Consider the following 19,739-nt stretch of genomic DNA (forward strand, 5'->3'; position numbering starts at 1 on the left):
TACCCAAAAAATATATTGTATATTATCGGGGCTATTAATACTGTTATCGGGTTTATCGGGATAACGTCATAATTCCTAATATCGGACCGATAATTATCGTGCATCCCTATAAAAAAAAAACTGCAAGTAATTTACCTGACTAATGCTTGGAGTGGCATTAACAAGAATATTGATTCGGTTTTTTTTTTTTATCCCAAATTGGTAAACAGTTTAGTATCAGCATGTAAATGCACAATACAAAAAAAACAACAACAATAAACAAACCGTAAATACAGTATACATATTAACACTAAATCTATAGAGAACCCATTGTAAAAATACACTATTTAAAATAAAAAAGTAAATAAGTTAGAATACACAGAAATGTACTATTACTACTAAATATACTGTACTGTACATATGGGATATCAGCATTTTAAATTCTGCAAAAATATTTGCAGTTTTAAACTAAAATTGAAATGCAGTGAGGTTTAGTCAACTTAAACATTTTTTGTTAATAGTTAAATAAAGGGCCTTTCAAAAATGTTTTCTTTCTTCGGAAACACATTTGTGAGACCTAATAAGTATATTTTCTGACACTCCCAGTTCACTGCGCTCATTTTGACATGGCTATAGTATGAAAACAATAGGAGGTATACAGTATCTCACTCTATACTTTAGCTCCTAAATATTTCACTATGTTCACAGCTGGTTTCTCAGTCTGCTGTTTGATGCTGGGCAAGTAGAGTACAGTGAAAGAGAAACAAGTTTTGAATTTGCTACATTAAGCTGCAGATTGAATAGCAAACGCAGATTGAATAGCAAACGCTTTAAAGATCTTTTATCAGAGTAGGAAGTCTTTCTGTAACCTAACTAATCCAAACTCAAACTATAGTTGGCTTGTGTATACAAGTTAATTCAGATGAATCTCCTCCTTTGCAGCCTGATCATGTCCGCGCAGCTAATTGTCTTCCTTATCTCCTATAGGCCCATCTAATTGTCTCTACTATTGCAAATTAAATATGTAGGTATTGCCTACATTGATATTGATATAACCACTCTCTATTTCATACTTTGATAATGTTAGCATGCAAGTGCACTTACCAGAGCTTCAAAGTGCATAATCACACCTCATTTTAATCGCTTATCAACCCCCCTTGTTGTTAGCTTGATTTGATGGATTCCAGCGCTGTGAGCTTTTTTCTCTCTCTCTGAGACGCACTGCGCTTATGTAAATCTATTTAGTCAGAAAAAAAAACATTACATGTGTTTGACTTCCCATAATTACCAAGACTCCTTGGGGAGGGATTTAAATGCTAGTGATTACTTTGTTTGATTACTTATACTGTGTACGTGTGTGAAGCACAGCCTACACACTCTCTGACCTAAATCAGGTTGCTAAACTTAACCTTGATGGATGAGGAAAATTACCGCCTAAATATCTATCTTAAAAAACCCAAATGTTAGTCCTTAATATGTGCAGAAGGACGTGAGTTCTTCAAAGTTAACTTGAAAGATCTTCATTACCAAAACCTTCTGAAGGTGCTGCCCTAAAGGCAAGACTTGAAAACCTTTCCGACAAGAAGTGTTCACAGCAGCCTCCAGGTGATGTAAGACCCCCCCCCCCCCCCCCCCCCCCCCCCCCCCCCCCAACCAACTTCTCTTTCATCAGACCACCAGCCTTCCATTTCTTTAGACCACCTCTTCTGTTCCCGGAGTACCTGCTACAGGAGGCCTGTTTGGTTGTCTGACTCTTATACAAGATCAAATCCTCAACAACAAAGATTATGTTTAAAGTAAAAAAGTTGCCTTTTCCTGTGGAGGAAATGCATTTATGGCAACGCGGTGAGTAACACAATTAGAAAAAAATATGTAGGCTTCATATGGCAACCATTTGAAGACCCCTCTGGCCTGACTACATCATACTTTAGTTATTTCAATGTAAATATGTCCAATGCTTCGTTTTGCAGGGTGATTGCAAAGTTGTGACTCCGGCTTTTTGTTGAGGTGCTTACATATTTGGAACTGGAAATCATTGCCAGAACCTCAATCTGAAAAAAGAATTTTAAAAAGCAACAAATGTGTGTTGTTTTTTTCTCCACAGTAACTACCCATTTCCTGTCCCTTCACTTCTGTGGTAGAGCTGCGTTATTGGCAACACACTGGACTTTCGATTGATTTAGAATGTCAGATAGAAGGAAATATCTAAGCATCAGCTATAGAAAATACTTTTTAGACATGATGGACCCCTTTGGACTAGACAATTCTGCATAATGAACAACATTGAAACTGAATACAGCATACAATACTAAATTCAATGTAATTCTGCACTTAGTAGTGTGTTTTCCTTTTTTGAGTTTCAAAAACTATTTTAAAAAGTAGAACATTTATGGAACAGTGGGCTAACTTGATCGGTGTCAGAACTTTCATTTGAAATAGTAACAATTTCCCTGAAAAACGTTTTAGTATTAAAACATTAGGAATCTGTGTGTGTTCAGATCCGTGCTGGAGGGTTCGAGTACTCCCCCGGGACTCTTCACATCTACTCGGACAGCTTGCTGACACTTCCTGCCATAATCGGCATCGGAGGGGGGGGCGGCCTGCTTCTGCTGGTCATCATCGCTGTGCTGATCGCCTACAAGAGGAAGTCGAGGGACGCCGACCGCACATTGAAACGTCTGCAGCTCCAGATGGACAACCTGGAGTCCAGAGTGGCTCTGGAGTGTAAAGAAGGTAGGAAACAGTGGGATTGAACCTTTGTTAATCAACTGTGTGAGATTGCTATGCTAATTGAGTATGAAACTATACTTGATTAAAGACAGGTTAAAGTTTGAAGACTCCAGGAAGTATACAGAGCGTCGAAGCAAATGTCCGTAGTGGCCAAACTGTGGTACGACAACTTCCGTGTCAGTCTGTGACGTCATTGGCCCCAAAAAAACTTTTTCCCATTGACAAAAATTTGGAAAGAAGAGTCTGTAAATTAGCATGTCTTTTTTTTGTGCAAAATCAGCTACCCAGTCCTAACACTTGAAAAGCCCTCATAAAGTGCGCTACATGCCATGTTCAGAATTATTTTCACTCTTCGTCCTTTTGACTGAGCCAAGACTGGCTGTGACGTGGCGGATTGGAGGCGGGGCTTATATAAAAACGCAAATGCTCATGCTCTATTCTCCCTTTTACTCCCTGCAAGATCCAGGTTTGTTCTAAAGAGTCAGGCGTTTATTGCTTTTTCTTCCACTAAGCAACTTTTATAGGAATTAAAAAAGCCCTGCCTCTAACACTGTATCCAGTTCTCTTCACACATCCATGTTCTGAATCTATAGTCTTGACTGCAAAAGTTGAATGTAATAGTCAAAGAATACCACGTAGAGAGAGATACTCCATTCAGAGATGCAATCCAAAGCAGCTGGATACTGCCGTCATCACTGACAACACGGTTCCTGCAGGATGTGTTTACTGAGGCAAATGCATCACTGCGTCATAGTTGAGTCATTGCAAGTAGAAAAGTATTTTATTTACAAAATATGAAGGGTTGATATAACATCAAGCAGCCAATTTAGTGAGCGTTATAAAACCATCATCGCAGCAAACAGCCAGGAGGCAAACCAAATGGTGCTGTATGGATGGGCAAGTGGTGGCCCCCACCTCTTCTTTTTGCAACCCTCAGATTAATGTATAAATAACGTAATAAAAAAAAAGAAAAAAGAAAAAAAAAGTATTAAAATAATAATTACAAAAAAATGCAAAAAGAATACATCTTAAAATATATTTTAAGATCATGTTTAATCATCTGATTCATCTGTACATTGCTGTTTTAGTCTGTCTTCTTCTAATTAGTGTCTACAGCAGGGGTGCCCAACCTTTTTTGAACCGAGAGCTACTTTTAAAGTGGCTAGTCTGCCGAGATCTACCAGTCCAAATAGAGAGGCATAGCCATTACTGACCAGGTGAATACACACTTCTACTTGTATAAAACTGACCTTTGTACGATTAATACTTCATAAAATACTGCAGATCCTTTATCTTACCTCTTTCTAATCTACACACATACAAGTATTTAACTGAAGTTACACAACAGTGTTGTTGATACAGAGTTGGAGTTTATTCACACGTCACTACAGTGGGTAATGTTTTCAAGAAACATTGAACAGTGCTGCCACATATGACACAGGAAAAAAAGAAAGACTCTGAACCCTTTCTTTGCCATTATATAAAAATAGTGTTGCTACAAAAGTATAAATTAGGCTTACTAATAAGACAACTCAGATCTGAAGCTACACAGGAATCTGCTGCCAAAGTGCAATAAAAAAATTAATAGAATCAAACCCTTTTTTTGTTGCATTTTAGTAGATTATAAAAAGAAATGCCTTTAAAATAGGATGCAAGCAACACTAGTTTCTTAACCTGAATTGATAATAGACTATAATCAATTTAAACAGAACAGATCTGAATGTTTGCATTCTTATACCATTTTGTACAATAATTATAATGAATAAGTTCAAACAAACTAAAACGTACAGCTGATTAATAACGGTATCTAACTTGAGATTTTATCAAAAACCTGTTGAAATGCTACTGTTATTTTTACTGTCCCCCAAAAGCGCGTCGCAGCCTCCAGGAATGCTTCTTTCACAACTTCGCCGTCTTTGAAAGACTTCATGTGTTTCGCAAGAACGTGACTGACACGATAAGATGCTCTGGTAGCAGCCTTGCTCTTGTTGTTGGGCCTGGTGAAAATGGACTGTGCATTTAGCTGTCCTTTCAGGCCCCTCCCCTTTTGGAGCGTAGAGCAGAATTAGGAGGGAATTTCGTCTCGTAGCATTTGTGCACTGTTTTGAAATGCCGCTCCTAAATTACCGTTCTTCGATAAAGCCACGCTCGCATTGCAGATGAGACAGATGGACTTTGAATTGGAATAGATACAATAATAATCATCCTCCCACTCGGAGTGAAAATGATATATTTTGGGCTTTTTTGCTTCTGCCGTAATTACGGTCTTGTGTGTGTGTGCGGACTGTCACTCCTGTTGAGTTGACATGGACAACGTCAGCTAACTAGTGCACTGCCCACCAGCCACGCCCCGACACATGGGATCACGCCGGCCAATCACAAAGCTTTGATGCGTTCAAGTGCATTATTCTGGCACAGGAAATGTATGTTACAGGACATTAACGATAAAACAGAATGTTGTTGTTCTATTTTTAGGCACATCTCGCGATCGACTGGTTGGGCACCGCTGGTCTACAGTGTGCCTATTGAGCCGTTTTGAGTGACGTGGGTCAAGCCCCAATCAAGCCCCTGGGTGTTTCTCAATCTCGAGTGCGCTTGCTTGGTAGCACATGTCTTCCGAGTCACTTGCTTCAGAAGCGAGGCAAGAATACTTCCTGGCATTCGGAAAATGAAGAGTGGAACAGGTGAGCAAGTGTCATATGAGAGGCCCCGCCTTACATTTTCCGCCAAAGATTTGGGGAAATTGGTCCGTGCGCAAAGCATTGTGGGGATTTTAAGACCGCAGAGTCTACACATGTGCAGCCTCTAAATGTTTTGCTATATTCCAAGTATGCTGGACATTGGAACAGTCCTTCGGTGGCACTCGATGACGTAGTATGCTTGAAATAGTGGCTCTGGAGCAACTTTACTCGACATTGAGAAACACCCCCTGTCTCTCACCGTCTAAGTCAGGGGTGGGGAACCTCCGGCCCCCGGGCCGTATATGGCCCGCGACACCATTTGGTATGGCCCTCGAGGTAATTTATAAACACACGCAAAAAATAAAAAAAATCTAGACCGCAAAATAATTAAACAAGCGAGTGCCTGTTTTTCCTGGCAACGGTCATGGTCCTTGAACACAACACGAGACTAACGTGTCATCACGTGGTATATGTCTCGTCTGACAGGGGTGCAATTCTGACGGAGAGCACTAGAACGCCAAAAAATGGCAGTACCCATAAGTCAGTACACATGCTGCAGTTTTTGCGTGGCTGTGTCTTTAGTTGAAAGCCCGGCGATCTGTTCATCTGTCATACTGATCATAACTTTGTTGTTATTAGCATCTGGTTAGCTAGCTATGCTAACGAATATAAGAAGCTTTTTCTCCAACCAGTGAGGTAAAGGCACATCTTTATATGATCATTATAGTTATCAAAACATAAGAGAATAAAGTAAACAGGTATAAAATACTATATAATAGTAACAAAAAGTTGTTATTAATAAACAAGAATACAGTTTGAAAAGAGAGTGATTTGTAAAATATCCATAAAGAAAAAGTAAATCTGCTTACAGTTCTGTTTCATATGGGTGTTGAGAGATGTATCCATAGATCTCTTCATTTTGCTCTCAAAGTGCACCAGATTGATGCTTTCAACTTCAATATTTAAAAATAAATCTTCCCGGGGGAGCTTGCCCCCCTGGACCGCCCTAGAGGAGGTTAGATCCCCCCCCCACACTTAAATCATGTCCACATGGATAGGAGTCTAAATACATTTGCACACATCTTGTGTCCATATCTTTCTGTTTGGTGGTCATGCCACAACCGTGCACGTGCATGCATGCGTGAGTCATGGCAAGATATCTGGATTAAGAGGTTGCTTTTTATTTGCACAGCATGAAAGAAAGGCCAAATGAAATGGGCTGTGATTTTAAGCAGAGGTCAATAATTTGTGCGGCCCTCGGAGGATGTTGAAAAAATTTAAATGGCCCTTGAGAGGAAAAAGGTTCCCCACCCCTGATCTAAGTGAACGGTGACTGTAAAAAACGACACTGCGCATGCACAGAGTATTTTTATATTCAATGTGTGTGGCAAAAAAAATTATCGCCATAGGGGCACTGTGCTGACAAATCCTAACCCACCAAATGTCATCTCACATCATTCAGAGCTGATTGGCTGTAAGTACGTGTGCTGCGAAAAGTGTGGTGTGTGAAGAGGAGACGAGAGAGCTGCAGTGATGCGTCCTAAAACCCGGAAGTAAGCTGCGCATGGCTTCCCTCCACAAAAAAGCAATGAGATTTCTCCATAGGATTTTAGAAAATAGCTCGAAATAAGATCTGTGGGAAACAAACCTGTTAGATAAATGCACGTTTTGTAGGTCTACCCTACTTTTATAATTTTCTAATCATAAACCAGCCACGTCACTGCAGAAGCTTATATTAAATGTCTACGTTTTTTGTGCCCCACCAATTTTGTACTTAGAAAAACGCCACTGCATCCACTCGACTCCTAGTGACGTCGCGAGCTGCGTACATGATTTTGTTCGGCAGCCAAATACCTCAAAATAATCTGTGACGCGTTTGTGTGTATTGTGTTATCACAAAAAACACCGGCTGTTGTTATGCCTGCTGTGACGTTAAGTTACCGCGTGTAATTATGCCTTTACAAGCTTCAAAGTTGTATTCATCATCTGAATTTGGCGAAACAAGTTTAATATTCCAAAAACCAAGACTTTGTTTATTTGAAATCAGATGAAAACAAACTGTCACAGACCCTGCCGTGTTATCTATGATTACTACGCTTTTCATTCATAATTTCCGCAGAGTTGACAGGTGCCTGTGTTGACACTCCCCTTATTGTGCATCAGAAGCAGACTGGCTACAAGTGTCTTAGGTTCAAGTTAGACAACTAATGTCTGGGTTAGTGTTCATGATTTCATGTTTATGTCATCATAATAGTTGTATTCCACTGTTAAATAACCTGTTCAATACAAGCATGCCACTTGACACATTTCTGTGAACTGATATTTGTTTTGTGAGCTTATTAGAGGATGTTCCTTGAAAGATTGAAAAATGTCAATGAAGATGTCAGACTTAGTATATTTGTTAATAATGACATACAATACATGGAATTTGTGTGTGTGTGTGTGTGTGTTCCAACTGTGAATCTGCGGCCCCCTGGTGGCCAGTACATAAATGATGTGGCCCCCACCACCATCCAAGTTGCCCATCATGCTGTACATTGTACAGCATGATGTGTCAACATCGCCATACTGATGTGAAACAAAGAAGAACAACATGTATTCCTGTGATTAATTTCTCCCTACGTGTTCCCTGTTATTGTCCATCCGTACTGTTTTTAAACCTTTCTATAGACTATTTCATGCATTTTAAGGTGTCTTTGGGTGCTTTGAAAGGCGTCTCTACATTTTTTTATTATTATTAACAAATTAATGTATGAAACTCTTTCAGTCCTATTTAAAAATAGTATTGGTGTCTCCTGTGACCAACATTTATATTACAACATCAAACAAACTATAATATCATCAATAACAACTTTTTTCCCAACCCTTAACCAACTGGAAACAAATTGAAGAACTTAGAGAGATTATCCTGAAACCAAAAGTGTTTCACCTCTTACATGATAAACCTAAGAAATGTATCTCCAGGTTTTTTCAGATAAAGATGGAAAGCATACAGGAGGCAATGTGAGGTCAAAGTAGCAAGTGTGTTGTTTGTCGAGAAAGGAGAGGTAGAGGGATACACATTTGGACAGGAGACATATTGATCTGGAGTTTGGATGACTGATGTAAGGACAGCCAAAGTATTTACAGCCAATAGAATGACACAGCCACCCAAAGCCATGGAACAAGGTCATGACATGATTACACTACAGCCACGATCATCTGCTGAACAACCAACTGGAACAGAGCTGCAGTTCAAATTTTCGGAAAATGTGCTAAGAGAAAAAACATATTCTTTCCTCAAAGAAAATCCATTGGAGTCGGTAGAAAAGAAAAGCACTCCGTTTTCCAAGACATGAAGCATGGCCTTATTCCCATCCGCCCCGCCTGCTGTACTCCCAGCTGGCCTGTAGAGGCGAGACAGTGTGTGTGGGCGGAGGAACAGATGAAGTGGGCAGGCCGCAGCGCGCCTGTGTGTGTGTGATAGCAAAAGTGTATGTGTGTGCAGTTGGCTCTGCTCTAGGAGTCCTGAGGGGACGAGACAGGCGACGTTTGATTCAGTCATCTGTGAAAAGCAGACAACAACCCGTACGCATCCTCCAAACTAGCATATTAGCAGTCATGGATGATTAGTTACACATTAGAAATGCTGACTGGCAAGTGTCATGTTTTGAGTCAGTATAGATACTGTTGAGACGCTTTATGAAAGCAAATACAATGGAATGGATTTCCAAAGAATTCATGGGCAAAGCATTGTTTACATTTAAAGGCTAATGCAAGCACACTCAGTGCCGTGGCATTTTATACACTTCACTTCCCAGATTTGCTGTGGTGAAGTCTTTGCTTTGTGTACTCAAATCAGAAACATATGAAGGATTTGTTCAGGAAAGACCTACCAGATACACTGTTCACAGCAGCCAGATTAAAGCAAATATACACTGGACATCAAACCAAAACCATGTGGCAGCAACAGGTGATTACTTAAATGTTAACTTGTGTGTTCCGGCTTTTACCAAGGGGTAAGGTTTATTTGAAATACTGCAGAAACTCTCCACTAGTCGTGCACATGGTTTTATTAGATGCGTTACATTAGGAGGGTGTTTCCTCTACATTACATTGCATTTAGCTGATGCTTTTATCCAAAGCGACTTACAATAAGTGCGTTCGACCAAGAAGATACAAACTTGAAGAAAACAGAATCATATAAGTACATCAGGTTTCATAGAGCCAAAACATTTCAAGTGCTACTCCACTGGCTTTAGGTAAGCCAGTCCTTTATTAGTATATAAGTGCTTTGTTAATAGTTCTATCGCTCGAAGTGGAGTCAAAAGAGATGAGTTTTCAGTCTGCGCCGGAAGGTGTGCAAGCTATCTGCTGTCCTGATGTCAATGGGGAGCTCATTCCACCATCTTGGAGCCAGGATAGCAAACCCACGTGTTTTTGATGGGAACTTGGGTCCCAAGTCTCCACTCCCCTGGATTGTTGGTGCTGAACACCTCTACATTTCTAAGTGCTTTAGACATTTTTAGTTATGCCTTAGTTAATTCTTAACACAAAACTGCATTGTCATGAATATAAAAATAGTCCAGATAAAACAATCATATTTCATGAGTTTTCAATCAAATCTCCCTGCAAATAAAACTGTTTTTTAAAGAGATGAAATGCACTCTTGAACTTTAGATAGATATAGCTGTAACTATGCTAATGGTAGCATTATGATTGCTCTCTGCCACGCAGTCTCATTAAGATGTCTTTGCTACTAAAGATTCTTGAGAAAACTGAGGAGAATTCACTTTCTGTTAAATGCTTATCACTATGCAATTCAGTGAAAGTCAATCAGTCTCGCTTTAACTATATTTGAGGTATCTTGATGTATTATTCAACAGACATTTCAGTTCATCAGAAGCCATTCTTATGTACGGTGTGTCTTTTGTTTTTCTTTGCCCTTTTCACGCAGAATCATTTGCCATTCGAGCAATAAATACGGAATTAATGAATGAAATAATTGGAGATGGGGGTTTTGATGACAGAATGTGGAAGGAGTGAAACAATGATGCAAAACTCTCGTCTTCTTTACCTGGATTTATATTTGTCACACATCTCTACCTCTTCATCTTTCTTGCTCTATCCACTCGACTTTTCCTTTCCTTTCTTCCCTTTATCTTCTCCGCTTCCTCTCCATCTCTCTTGTGGACCAACCAGTCCAATAACAGCTGGGAGAAATTATGCATGAAAACTCATCCGTCGCTCTCTTAATAATTATCCACTCATGCAATTAATTGACTTTCCTTTCCAGGAACTTTGTTTTTTGTCTCTGGTTCTTCCTCTTTCTCTCTCTTCGAGCTAGCTTTGCCTTTTTATTTCATTATGTTTGGGCTTTTTTGATTGGACAAGCAAAGATTACATTTATCGGGTCTAAGACACCAAAGAGAAAATTAAGTTCACGACAGTTTAAAGTCTTGTCATTTTTCTCCCAGGTGTTCTTTCAGGATGTATTTGTTTGAAAAATGTTAGAGAAATTACAATGGGGCTCTTTTAATCACACTTAATTACATGTCCTTCACTTAAATGAATTTGATTGCTATATCGGGATTTGTTATCATTCATTAATGTCTAAAAACCCTTGCTTCTTTTCTCTGAATGTATTGGTCCTCTTTCTTCATCATGGTGGAGCATCATATAATTACTGAATTACCCTCCAACCTCTGCTTTTCATCAGATAATGAACTCCAGATTAGCAGTGATACACATTGATAGTATCAAGCTGGTGTCACTTACTAATTCAACAAAGAAAGTACCTGCTGGAAAGGAGGTATTTTAAGTGTTATGTAGTGTTATGTGCTAACTGACGCCTACAGTAGCAACTGCATTAACTCAGTTGCTACAGGACATCAAGGTCACACAGTGTATTCAGAATACTTTTTTACTCCTTTTGTTTGTTGCAGAAAGAGAGTATATTTTCGGAGCAATTGGCCTTTGAAACAATAAGTGTTGGTTTTCTGGATAACTCTCAAAGAAATGGATTTTCTGTGTAATGGGCTATCGCAACAATGTACCATCGCAACAATGTACCATCTACTACACCTAGCTGTAGAAACATCCAGTGGGAAAGCAGCCTTCATTTGGGAGTCAATTTGCTGTTTGTAACGTGAATTCCAGTGTTCACAAACGTCACATGTACTTAGCAACAGTGAGAATGGACGAGCATATGAACCTAGACATGAACAGTTAATTGGACCTTTCAAACAAAATTAAACTGCAATGATAGTCTTTAAGTCAAATAACGGAAATAATACTTTTAAATCAAAAGGCAGAACCAAAGGCAAGTCCTTTACCAACTGTTCCATTTAAACATGTTTTTTCGCCATCCACCAACACTTTCTCTATTTGTACATTTTCTTCGTAGCTTTTGCCGAGCTCCAGACAGACATCCATGAGCTGACCCAGGAGCTAGACGGAGCTGGGATCCCCTTCCTGGACTATCGGACTTATGCCATGAGGGTCCTGTTCCCAGGCATCGAGGACCACCCTGTGCTCAAGGAGATGGAGGTACGGGTCAGTACCCCACCAACCAAGCTTGAAACTAAAAACCAACTCATCGTCAATAATCAATTCCAGTAGAACCGAGAACTAAGCCTTTGAACCAATGAACTAACACCAGAGGTAGAAGGAAGTGGTGAAATATGGATTGAATGTCCTACCAGCTTTATACACTTGTAGCTTCTTTCATCAAAGACACTCATTCTGAGATGTCAGACATGTTTCACAGCAATGATATAACCTGTGTTTTACCTACTTGGTGTTGATCTACTGAACATTACTTTTCAAGAGACAAACCGTCATCATTAGTTTGATCTCATGGGACTAACTCTCACCATATTCTCTTGATGTGGGGACGTAGAGTTTTAAAGTGCTTGAAATGAACTGAAAATAAATGTTATGTAAGACATACAAGAAGATAAAGAGATGTAAAAAAAAAAAGGGCATAGCAAAGATGAAGAGAAGGAGGATTAGAGCAGAGAGATTCAGGGTAACGAGGATTCTTACTTGCATTATACATCACTGTTAAGTTATTAATTAAGCCTGTACATGCAGCCACCTTGCCAGCACAGCTGAATGGAGACAGTGCTCGTGATTTACCGCTGAGACCAAGGGAAGTACAATTAATAGTGTGTCAACATAAACTACTCCGCTCCAACGCTAGAAACCAAGAGAGCCAAGTTTGTAATCAGCAGTATCATTAAGATGTAGAAGCTGGTGCCGCTTCATTGACTTTGATTGGAGCGCTGACTTTTTGGAGTCCAGGAACAATTTGTTTGACCTTTTTACAGCTTCATTTAATCGTTATAATCCAGAAAGTGGATTTATACTCCTGGAAAAAGAAAAAGCCCTCGGGGCGGTCTCAGAGCTGCCATGTCTTTTTTTTTTTGGTTCATTCTTAGCGATTCATCCTCTCTTATTTTTGGCTACAAGCAACAGTGGTGATTACTTAAATACAGTAGAGATATCCTCAGATATGGAACAAAGCCCATTGTGGCTCCCACCAGAGACTATAGCGCTATAACTAACACAACTCCTGATAATGCAGAATCTGAAAGAATACAGAGTAGTTAGTGTAACAGGCAAATCAAATGAAACTCTTTTAACCATTGGTCCCCTCCTCTGTATTTGGGTTAGCACTTTTGCAGATTGGTATAACTTTTTGTGACATAACTCGATAGCATTTTATCAAATACGAACATAATGGTAAATACGCATCACATCTAAATCCTTTGGAATTTCTTATTGAGTTTTGGCATTCAACTTTCATAAAGTTAAATGTTTTATTGCTGGAGAAACCAGGAATACTATGCAAATGTCACGCCTAATGAATGTGCACATCTTGTAGATAGGAGCTGGAAATGAGAATATATAGTTAGGATTAAATATTATGGAAGAGGCGTAACCTACAATTGTCATAATTACATTCTCATACTTCTTCCTTCGCCTCTAAATATTTAAGTTGATTCAAATATTGATATTATGAAATGATATATGAAAAGTTTAACTGGGAGACACAAAAAACAAACTTGAAAAACAAGCGGGGTCAAATAATATATACTCTCTAATTATATGGTACAGTCAAAAATAGACATGATATTTCAATGTAATTTTTATTTAATATGTTTTTTATTTTTTTAATGTATATATGTTTCTTATATACAGTAATGTATTAAATATATTATTATAATTGTTCATTATAATTGTTTTAAATTATTATAACTTTATGTTATTAGCAGATAGCTTTAATTAGCTAGAACTAGCATGACCTCTAGCTTGGGGAAATTGTCATACCGTTGAAAGCTTCAACCAAATGTCTTGTCCATTGTAATGACTTAAAATAAAAAAACAATGGAGGAGAGGGGGTAAACATTTTTTATTAGTGATTCACTAATATCCAAGCTCCAACAAATATTGGGGTTTTCATGAATGGGAACCATATCTCAATATCGACCTACCCTGAACTGCCATTTTATAAATCCTAATATCATCATGGATAAATTGGATCAGGTTTTTGGTCACCTCGCAGAAGTAAGCCATGCTTAGCGCCCAGCATGAATATGCCCAACAGCTTTTATCAACCAGTTAGACTAAAATATGTAGTATCGTCACTTGTAAGCTCTTTTTTTTAGAAACATGACACTTCAGTAAGGTGTCCCCTGTTACAAATACAGTCCTCCTTTAATTTGAGGTGTCAGGTGGGCAGGAGGTAAAGGGGTCTTACGGGTCTTCTAGTTTATGTCTAGACTTCCTTCCCCTTCTCTCTGTATTTCCCCCAGGGGTTGCCACTGTAATCCAATGGCCTGTGTAAACCAATGCTCATAGCTTTATTGCTCTGTGTGACTGGGCACTTCCCTAAGCTAGACAGCCACACTACACACCAGTTATCCTCACACACACACACACACACACACACACACACACACACACACACACACACACACACACACACACACATACACATACACATACACACACACACACACACACACACAGATATATTCTTGCAGATGCCCTTCCTAACACTCTCTTTGAAAATGGGTAAAGATTGTGCCTGTGGAGTACGCACATGCATCTCCATCCGTCTCTCTCTTCTTCTCTTCCACACACACACCCATCACTCTCAGTATCCACCCTGGAGGCCCCCAGAATCTCATTTAGCACTTTAGAGAGAGGCCCAGACACTTTATTATAGCACATCGGAGGAAGGAAGAAAAGATGTAACAGTGGTACAAAAGGATGACGATACAGAGACACAGAGAGAGAGGAGAAGGTGTGTGTGTGTGTGTGTGTGTGTGTGTGTTAGAGAGACACACAAAGACAAAGAGCAGGAGAAATTAAAATGGGAGGAAGAGCAATGATGTGAAACAGTCAACAATAAGTGCCAGGGAGAGAATTAGAGCGGAGAGGAAGAAGGAGCGACAGGGAGGCGTCTTCAGGGGTTTAGGGTGTTGTTGATGGGTAGTGACAGGTGCCAGCCAGTGGAACAAGCAGGGAGCACCTCTGTCTCACACACACACACACACTGCTCTTCCTCTTCATCTCTTCCTCCCTCACACCCGTCTGATTAAATGTTGGCATTTTTTTCTGTTCAAGGAACTTCATGTAAAAATAAAATGGCAGTGGTAATATTCTGAGAAAGAAACTCAAATAGTTCCCAAGATTAAAGTTGTACAATTCCGGAAATAAACTTGGATTTAAATTAAAGTCGTAAACTTATTAGAACAAAACGTCAAAGATGAACAGTAAAACACTTTTTCTCCTGATATTATAGTCGTACATTTGCAAGAAACAAACTAACTTGGATTCAAGTCAGATATTTAAGAGAAAATAACATTTTAAAAGGGTTGTTGTGTATTTATCTACATTGGCCCAAATATGATGTCTTGAGTGAGTAAAGTTGTCTATTATGGCTTTTTCACAAATAAAGTGTAGCTACATCAGTATGTGAATATGGATGTATTTAATTAAATAACAAGATGTCTCCTGTTCTGGCATCATCATCATCCCTTTCTAATTTGCATATTGGCTTTTTAAACTATTTATTTATAAACTTAAACTCAGATTTAGAGTGAGTTCTTTGAACAAATCCTGGGAATTTTAAAATGCAGAGAAAACACACATTCATATTATAATAATAACATGTTTCTACATTTGTATTTGTCTTTCTTTGAACTCTTCCCTCTCTGTGTGTTTCTTCAGGTCCAGGCCAATGTTGAGAAGGCTCTGACGCTGTTTGGCCAGCTGCTGACCAAGAAGCACTTCCTGTTGACGTTCATACGAACCCTGGAGGCACAGAGGTGTCTGTCTTTAAACATTCCTTTATTTTAATAATAGAGGGTTTTGGGCTACTTCATAAACAGTGTCTTCCAGTTTTGAAAATAACTTCAAAGCAAGCTTAAAATTAGCAATCACTCAATAACTTTTTTCATTTACCCACATGATATTTCCAGCTATGTGAATAGGATCATGTAAATGCAACATACTGCATGAAATAGTAAGTAATTGGATTCAGACAAAAAAAAAGTTCTCCTGGGAAAAGAGGATAATTTGACTTTGGAAAGTATGTTTTTATCACCTGCTTCATTTCAAGGAAAGTGACATCAGAGGCCGTGCTGCCCCTGATTAGGACAGGAAAGGCAAATGGATAAACAGAGTAGAAACATTTTAGCAGCTCCAAAATTACCCTCAAACACTCAGAGCTAACCTGTACTGGAGAGAGTATGTGTAAAAAAGCAGGAAATAAAAAAAGGAACTCACCTTATAGTAAACCCACAAGAAAAAAAGCATTTGAGCTCCATTCTGTTTCAGAAATAATCCTTGATGTGGTTTGGAACATGATATGGCGTTTAATCACGGCAGCATTTAGCTGTATCTGCCGGTAGAAATCTCTCTCTTCCCTCTGCAGCTCACAGCTTGCCGTGCTCCAAAGGGGGCGGGGCCAGCAGTTACAGACCCAGAATCAGCCCTTCTCTAACGGTCCACACGGCAGCGTGCGTTGAAGCTTGCCGGTGGGTGTGTCTGGCGTGGGACCAACAACCAATCACATTAATCTCCCGCCCTGGACACACAAGCACGCGGTTTGATTGGCTAGACCAGGGGTGGCCAACCAGTCAGAGGTTAAGAGCCACATTTGTTCTATGTTACTGCAAAGAGCCACATCAAACACACAGGCACTGATACCGCTTGTTTCCGTTTTTTTCTCCAAAACAATGGTAGGGGAAACACTGGATAGTGTTTAATCAACGATAGGTTTCCCCCCCTCAAAGGTGATTGGTTCACTGCATCACAGGTATTATTGTGATTGGGCCACATCAAAATTAGACTTGCTGTCATCCTCTCATACTGACACCTGACACCACACATACACACCGGGAGCCGGGACGAAAGTAACACGGGACGAAAGTAACGGAGCGATTTTATCCGAGCCCAAACAACTTTGACCGGCCAAATTACGTTAATACTTAACAGACCTACTAAATATCAGGTTTAACTGTCAGGAGTAGCTAGTGTTGTCACGATACCAACATTTTGGTTTCGATACCAAGTCAAGAATTGCGATTCCGATTATTTTTCGATACTTTTCTTAAAAAACAGTCTTAAATGTAATTATTGTGCTTTATTTCACACCAGAACCATAACCATAACACAAACTTTTAAACAATGAGAACAATAAATTAAATAAATGACAAGATATCCTATTAAATAAAATTAATACATTTCTTACAGACAGGCCTCGTGGTGTCCGTAGGCTTGCCCTCACTGTCAGAGATATAGCTCAAATACTTCCAAATTTCGCTTCTGGCGTCTTTGTTGTCAACAAGCCGAGGCGCAGCGGCAGTTGCACTCCCACTTGCAGCCATGCTTCTCGTTTTCTCACATGCTCTGGCAGCTAGCGCGTGCACGAGAGAGGGGAGGGACTTAGAGCGTGCTTGAGAGGGGCGGGACTGCAGGCACGGCTGCAGTGCAGGGAGTGGAAGCAGAGCGCTGAACACACACGGCTCTTATTAAAACGGCGCTTTCTCACCGGAGTACTTTCCCCCGTCATTCTTAAAGTACCGATACTAATGAAACGGAGGAATCGTAACGTTTTTAACGGCAGGGTATCGCGGTACCTTTCAAGTATCGGTACACCGTGCAACACTAGTCAGGAGTCAGTGTCTCTCCCCCAAACTCACACATATACAATTCGATATGAACTGAAGAGCCGCATGAAACTAGGCAAAGAGCCGCATGCGGCTCGAGAGCCGCGGGTTGGCCACCCCTGGGCTAGAGCTTGTATCGGCATATGATTTGATTGGCTGGCGCTTCCGTCTACGCTTGAAAAGTTGAACCTTTCTCAACTTTTGAAGCGAGCAACGGAGGCAAAGCGACGGAACCATAATGCAGTTCGGCAAAGCGTGACGTCACCCCATTCAAAGTGAATGGGAAGCGTCTCCGTTGGAGCATGCGACGCTGCCGTGTGGACGGGCCGTAACAGGGCTGAATAGAGGGATATGAGAGATGTCTAAAATGCATGATCTGTTTGGTATTTTGAGCAAAATACATCATAGAGATGTTTTTTATATATTTGTATATATCTGAGACCCATAACATATGCCTAAAAATAGCATGATAGGAGATCTTTAATAAAATAGCTTTTCAATGCATTTCCAGATCGTTTTCCATGAGGGACCGCGGCAATGTGGCGTCCCTGATCATGACGGCGCTGCAGGGGGAGATGGAGTACGCCACCGGAGTGCTGAAGCAGCTGCTGTCCGACCTTATCGACAGGAACCTGGAGAGCAAGAACCATCCCAAGCTGCTGCTCAGGAGGTGAGCACCATGATGAAAACAAATATAGAAAACGCTGTTAAACTCCACACAGAATGTAGTGAAATCGACTTGTCATTTACTTCATATATTGTAGTGTTCTATCTTGGAGGTCTGTTGACTAGAAATAGGTTCAGTGAACACACTGCAGAGGCTTTACTAAACTCATTAAATGTAGTTTCCAAGGAAAGAGGATTAGCATTACCGCTAACGTCCCACCATGCATTGCTAGAGGGAGAAAAACTCTATTACTCTGACACTGTTCTTTTAGTGGAAGAAAACACACATTGTTAATATTATGTAACAGTTCTCACAGAAACAATGAAAGTTGTGTATACAGTGTATACAGTCACATCCCTATTGGCCGCCTACGGTCTCAAAAATAGTTCGTAACAAATGGCATTCGAACAATCAGTGCAAAAAGACTTCAAGTTAGTCTCAGTGAAGGAAAGCAAAAAGCTGTGTAATACAATACCCATACAGAAATGTCGTAACTTGTAATGAGATGTAGACATAGACGCGGGAAGTCATTTTGCTCAGGGGGTGCTGCCAAAAGTGGGGAGGGAGCCGCTTAAATTTTTTTTTAAAAAGGCGGTGCCGGGCCCGGCTGTCAGCGATACGAGCCGCATAAATTGTTTGTTAAAGGCGAGACACGGCAGGCAAAAACGTTTTTCATGCACTGGTCAATTTTGAGATGTTGTGCTATTTTGATTCCATAACATGTTTTCTTTCAGGCTTTTGGAAGGAAAACGTACAAAATACACATTTAAGTGTTCATTTTACTATAGTTTGTCTATTTGCGTCTGTAGATTTCTCCTAAATTCACCAAAAGTTAGCATTCTAACGTAACATAAAGTACCACGACCGCTGTTTGCACCATGTCAACAGAGTTATAGAAAGCTCCGTCTCTCCTGCACAATCTCATCGGATCCAAATATGGTCATTTCCTTTGTATCAGCAACCAATCGTGAAAGTACAAAGGGGTCTTAAACCAAGAAACGAAATCTCATTGGCTGGTGTCAACTTCTGACAATGTGATTCGTTCAGATGCGTCACGTGATGTGCTAAAACACTTCCTGGTTAGCTTTCCGCTAGAAATTTAAATCTCAAAATGGCAAAAGAACAGCGAAAAAAAACGTTCACAGAGAAGACGACAACAATTGTCACTTGCACGAAGCAAGGTTATAAAAAACACAAATGACCCTGAACATGAAATACCTTCACGGAGTGTGTCGAGGCGCAAGCTGTCATCCAAAGAACAGGAGGGTTTAGCTAGCGCCTCACTGCAATCTTTAAAGGTCCTTTTCTCAAAATGAGTTTTTTCTCCTACTCTGAGTTCGAAATTTCAACTTCAGTAGCACGTACATACACCAAACCTTCTAGTTATATTCCTATCAATATTATGAAGGCTTTTACAGAAGGGTTTGTTCATATATCATTCATAGCCTGAAATATATAAGATGTTATACCTAGAAACATGGCGAAAATTGATATTTTAGGGCTGTTGACAGTATTTTC

The 19,739-nt window shown here is 39.9% G+C and overlaps 1 protein-coding gene across 5 annotated transcripts in view; it reads left to right on the top strand.

Annotated features, from left to right (window-relative positions):
• Positions 1 to 19,739, top strand: part of LOC117532877 (plexin-A1-like) — a 294,410-nt gene that overhangs the window by 246,187 nt on the left and 28,484 nt on the right. For 4 of the 5 annotated variants that reach the window (XM_034196449.1, XM_034196451.1, XM_034196450.1 and 1 more), the window contains exons 20-23: positions 2,478 to 2,712; positions 11,776 to 11,924; positions 15,612 to 15,709; positions 18,066 to 18,224. In XM_034196449.1, the coding sequence (XP_034052340.1) occupies positions 2,478 to 2,712; positions 11,776 to 11,924; positions 15,612 to 15,709; positions 18,066 to 18,224 (641 nt within the window). The remainder of the gene's footprint in view (positions 1 to 2,477; positions 2,713 to 11,775; positions 11,925 to 15,611; positions 15,710 to 18,065; positions 18,225 to 19,739) is intronic. The other variant, XM_034196453.1, reaches the window with a different exon arrangement.

This window comes from Gymnodraco acuticeps, unplaced genomic scaffold (genome assembly GCF_902827175.1).
Source record: "Gymnodraco acuticeps unplaced genomic scaffold, fGymAcu1.1, whole genome shotgun sequence".
Taxonomy (NCBI): Eukaryota; Metazoa; Chordata; class Actinopteri; order Perciformes; family Bathydraconidae; genus Gymnodraco; species Gymnodraco acuticeps.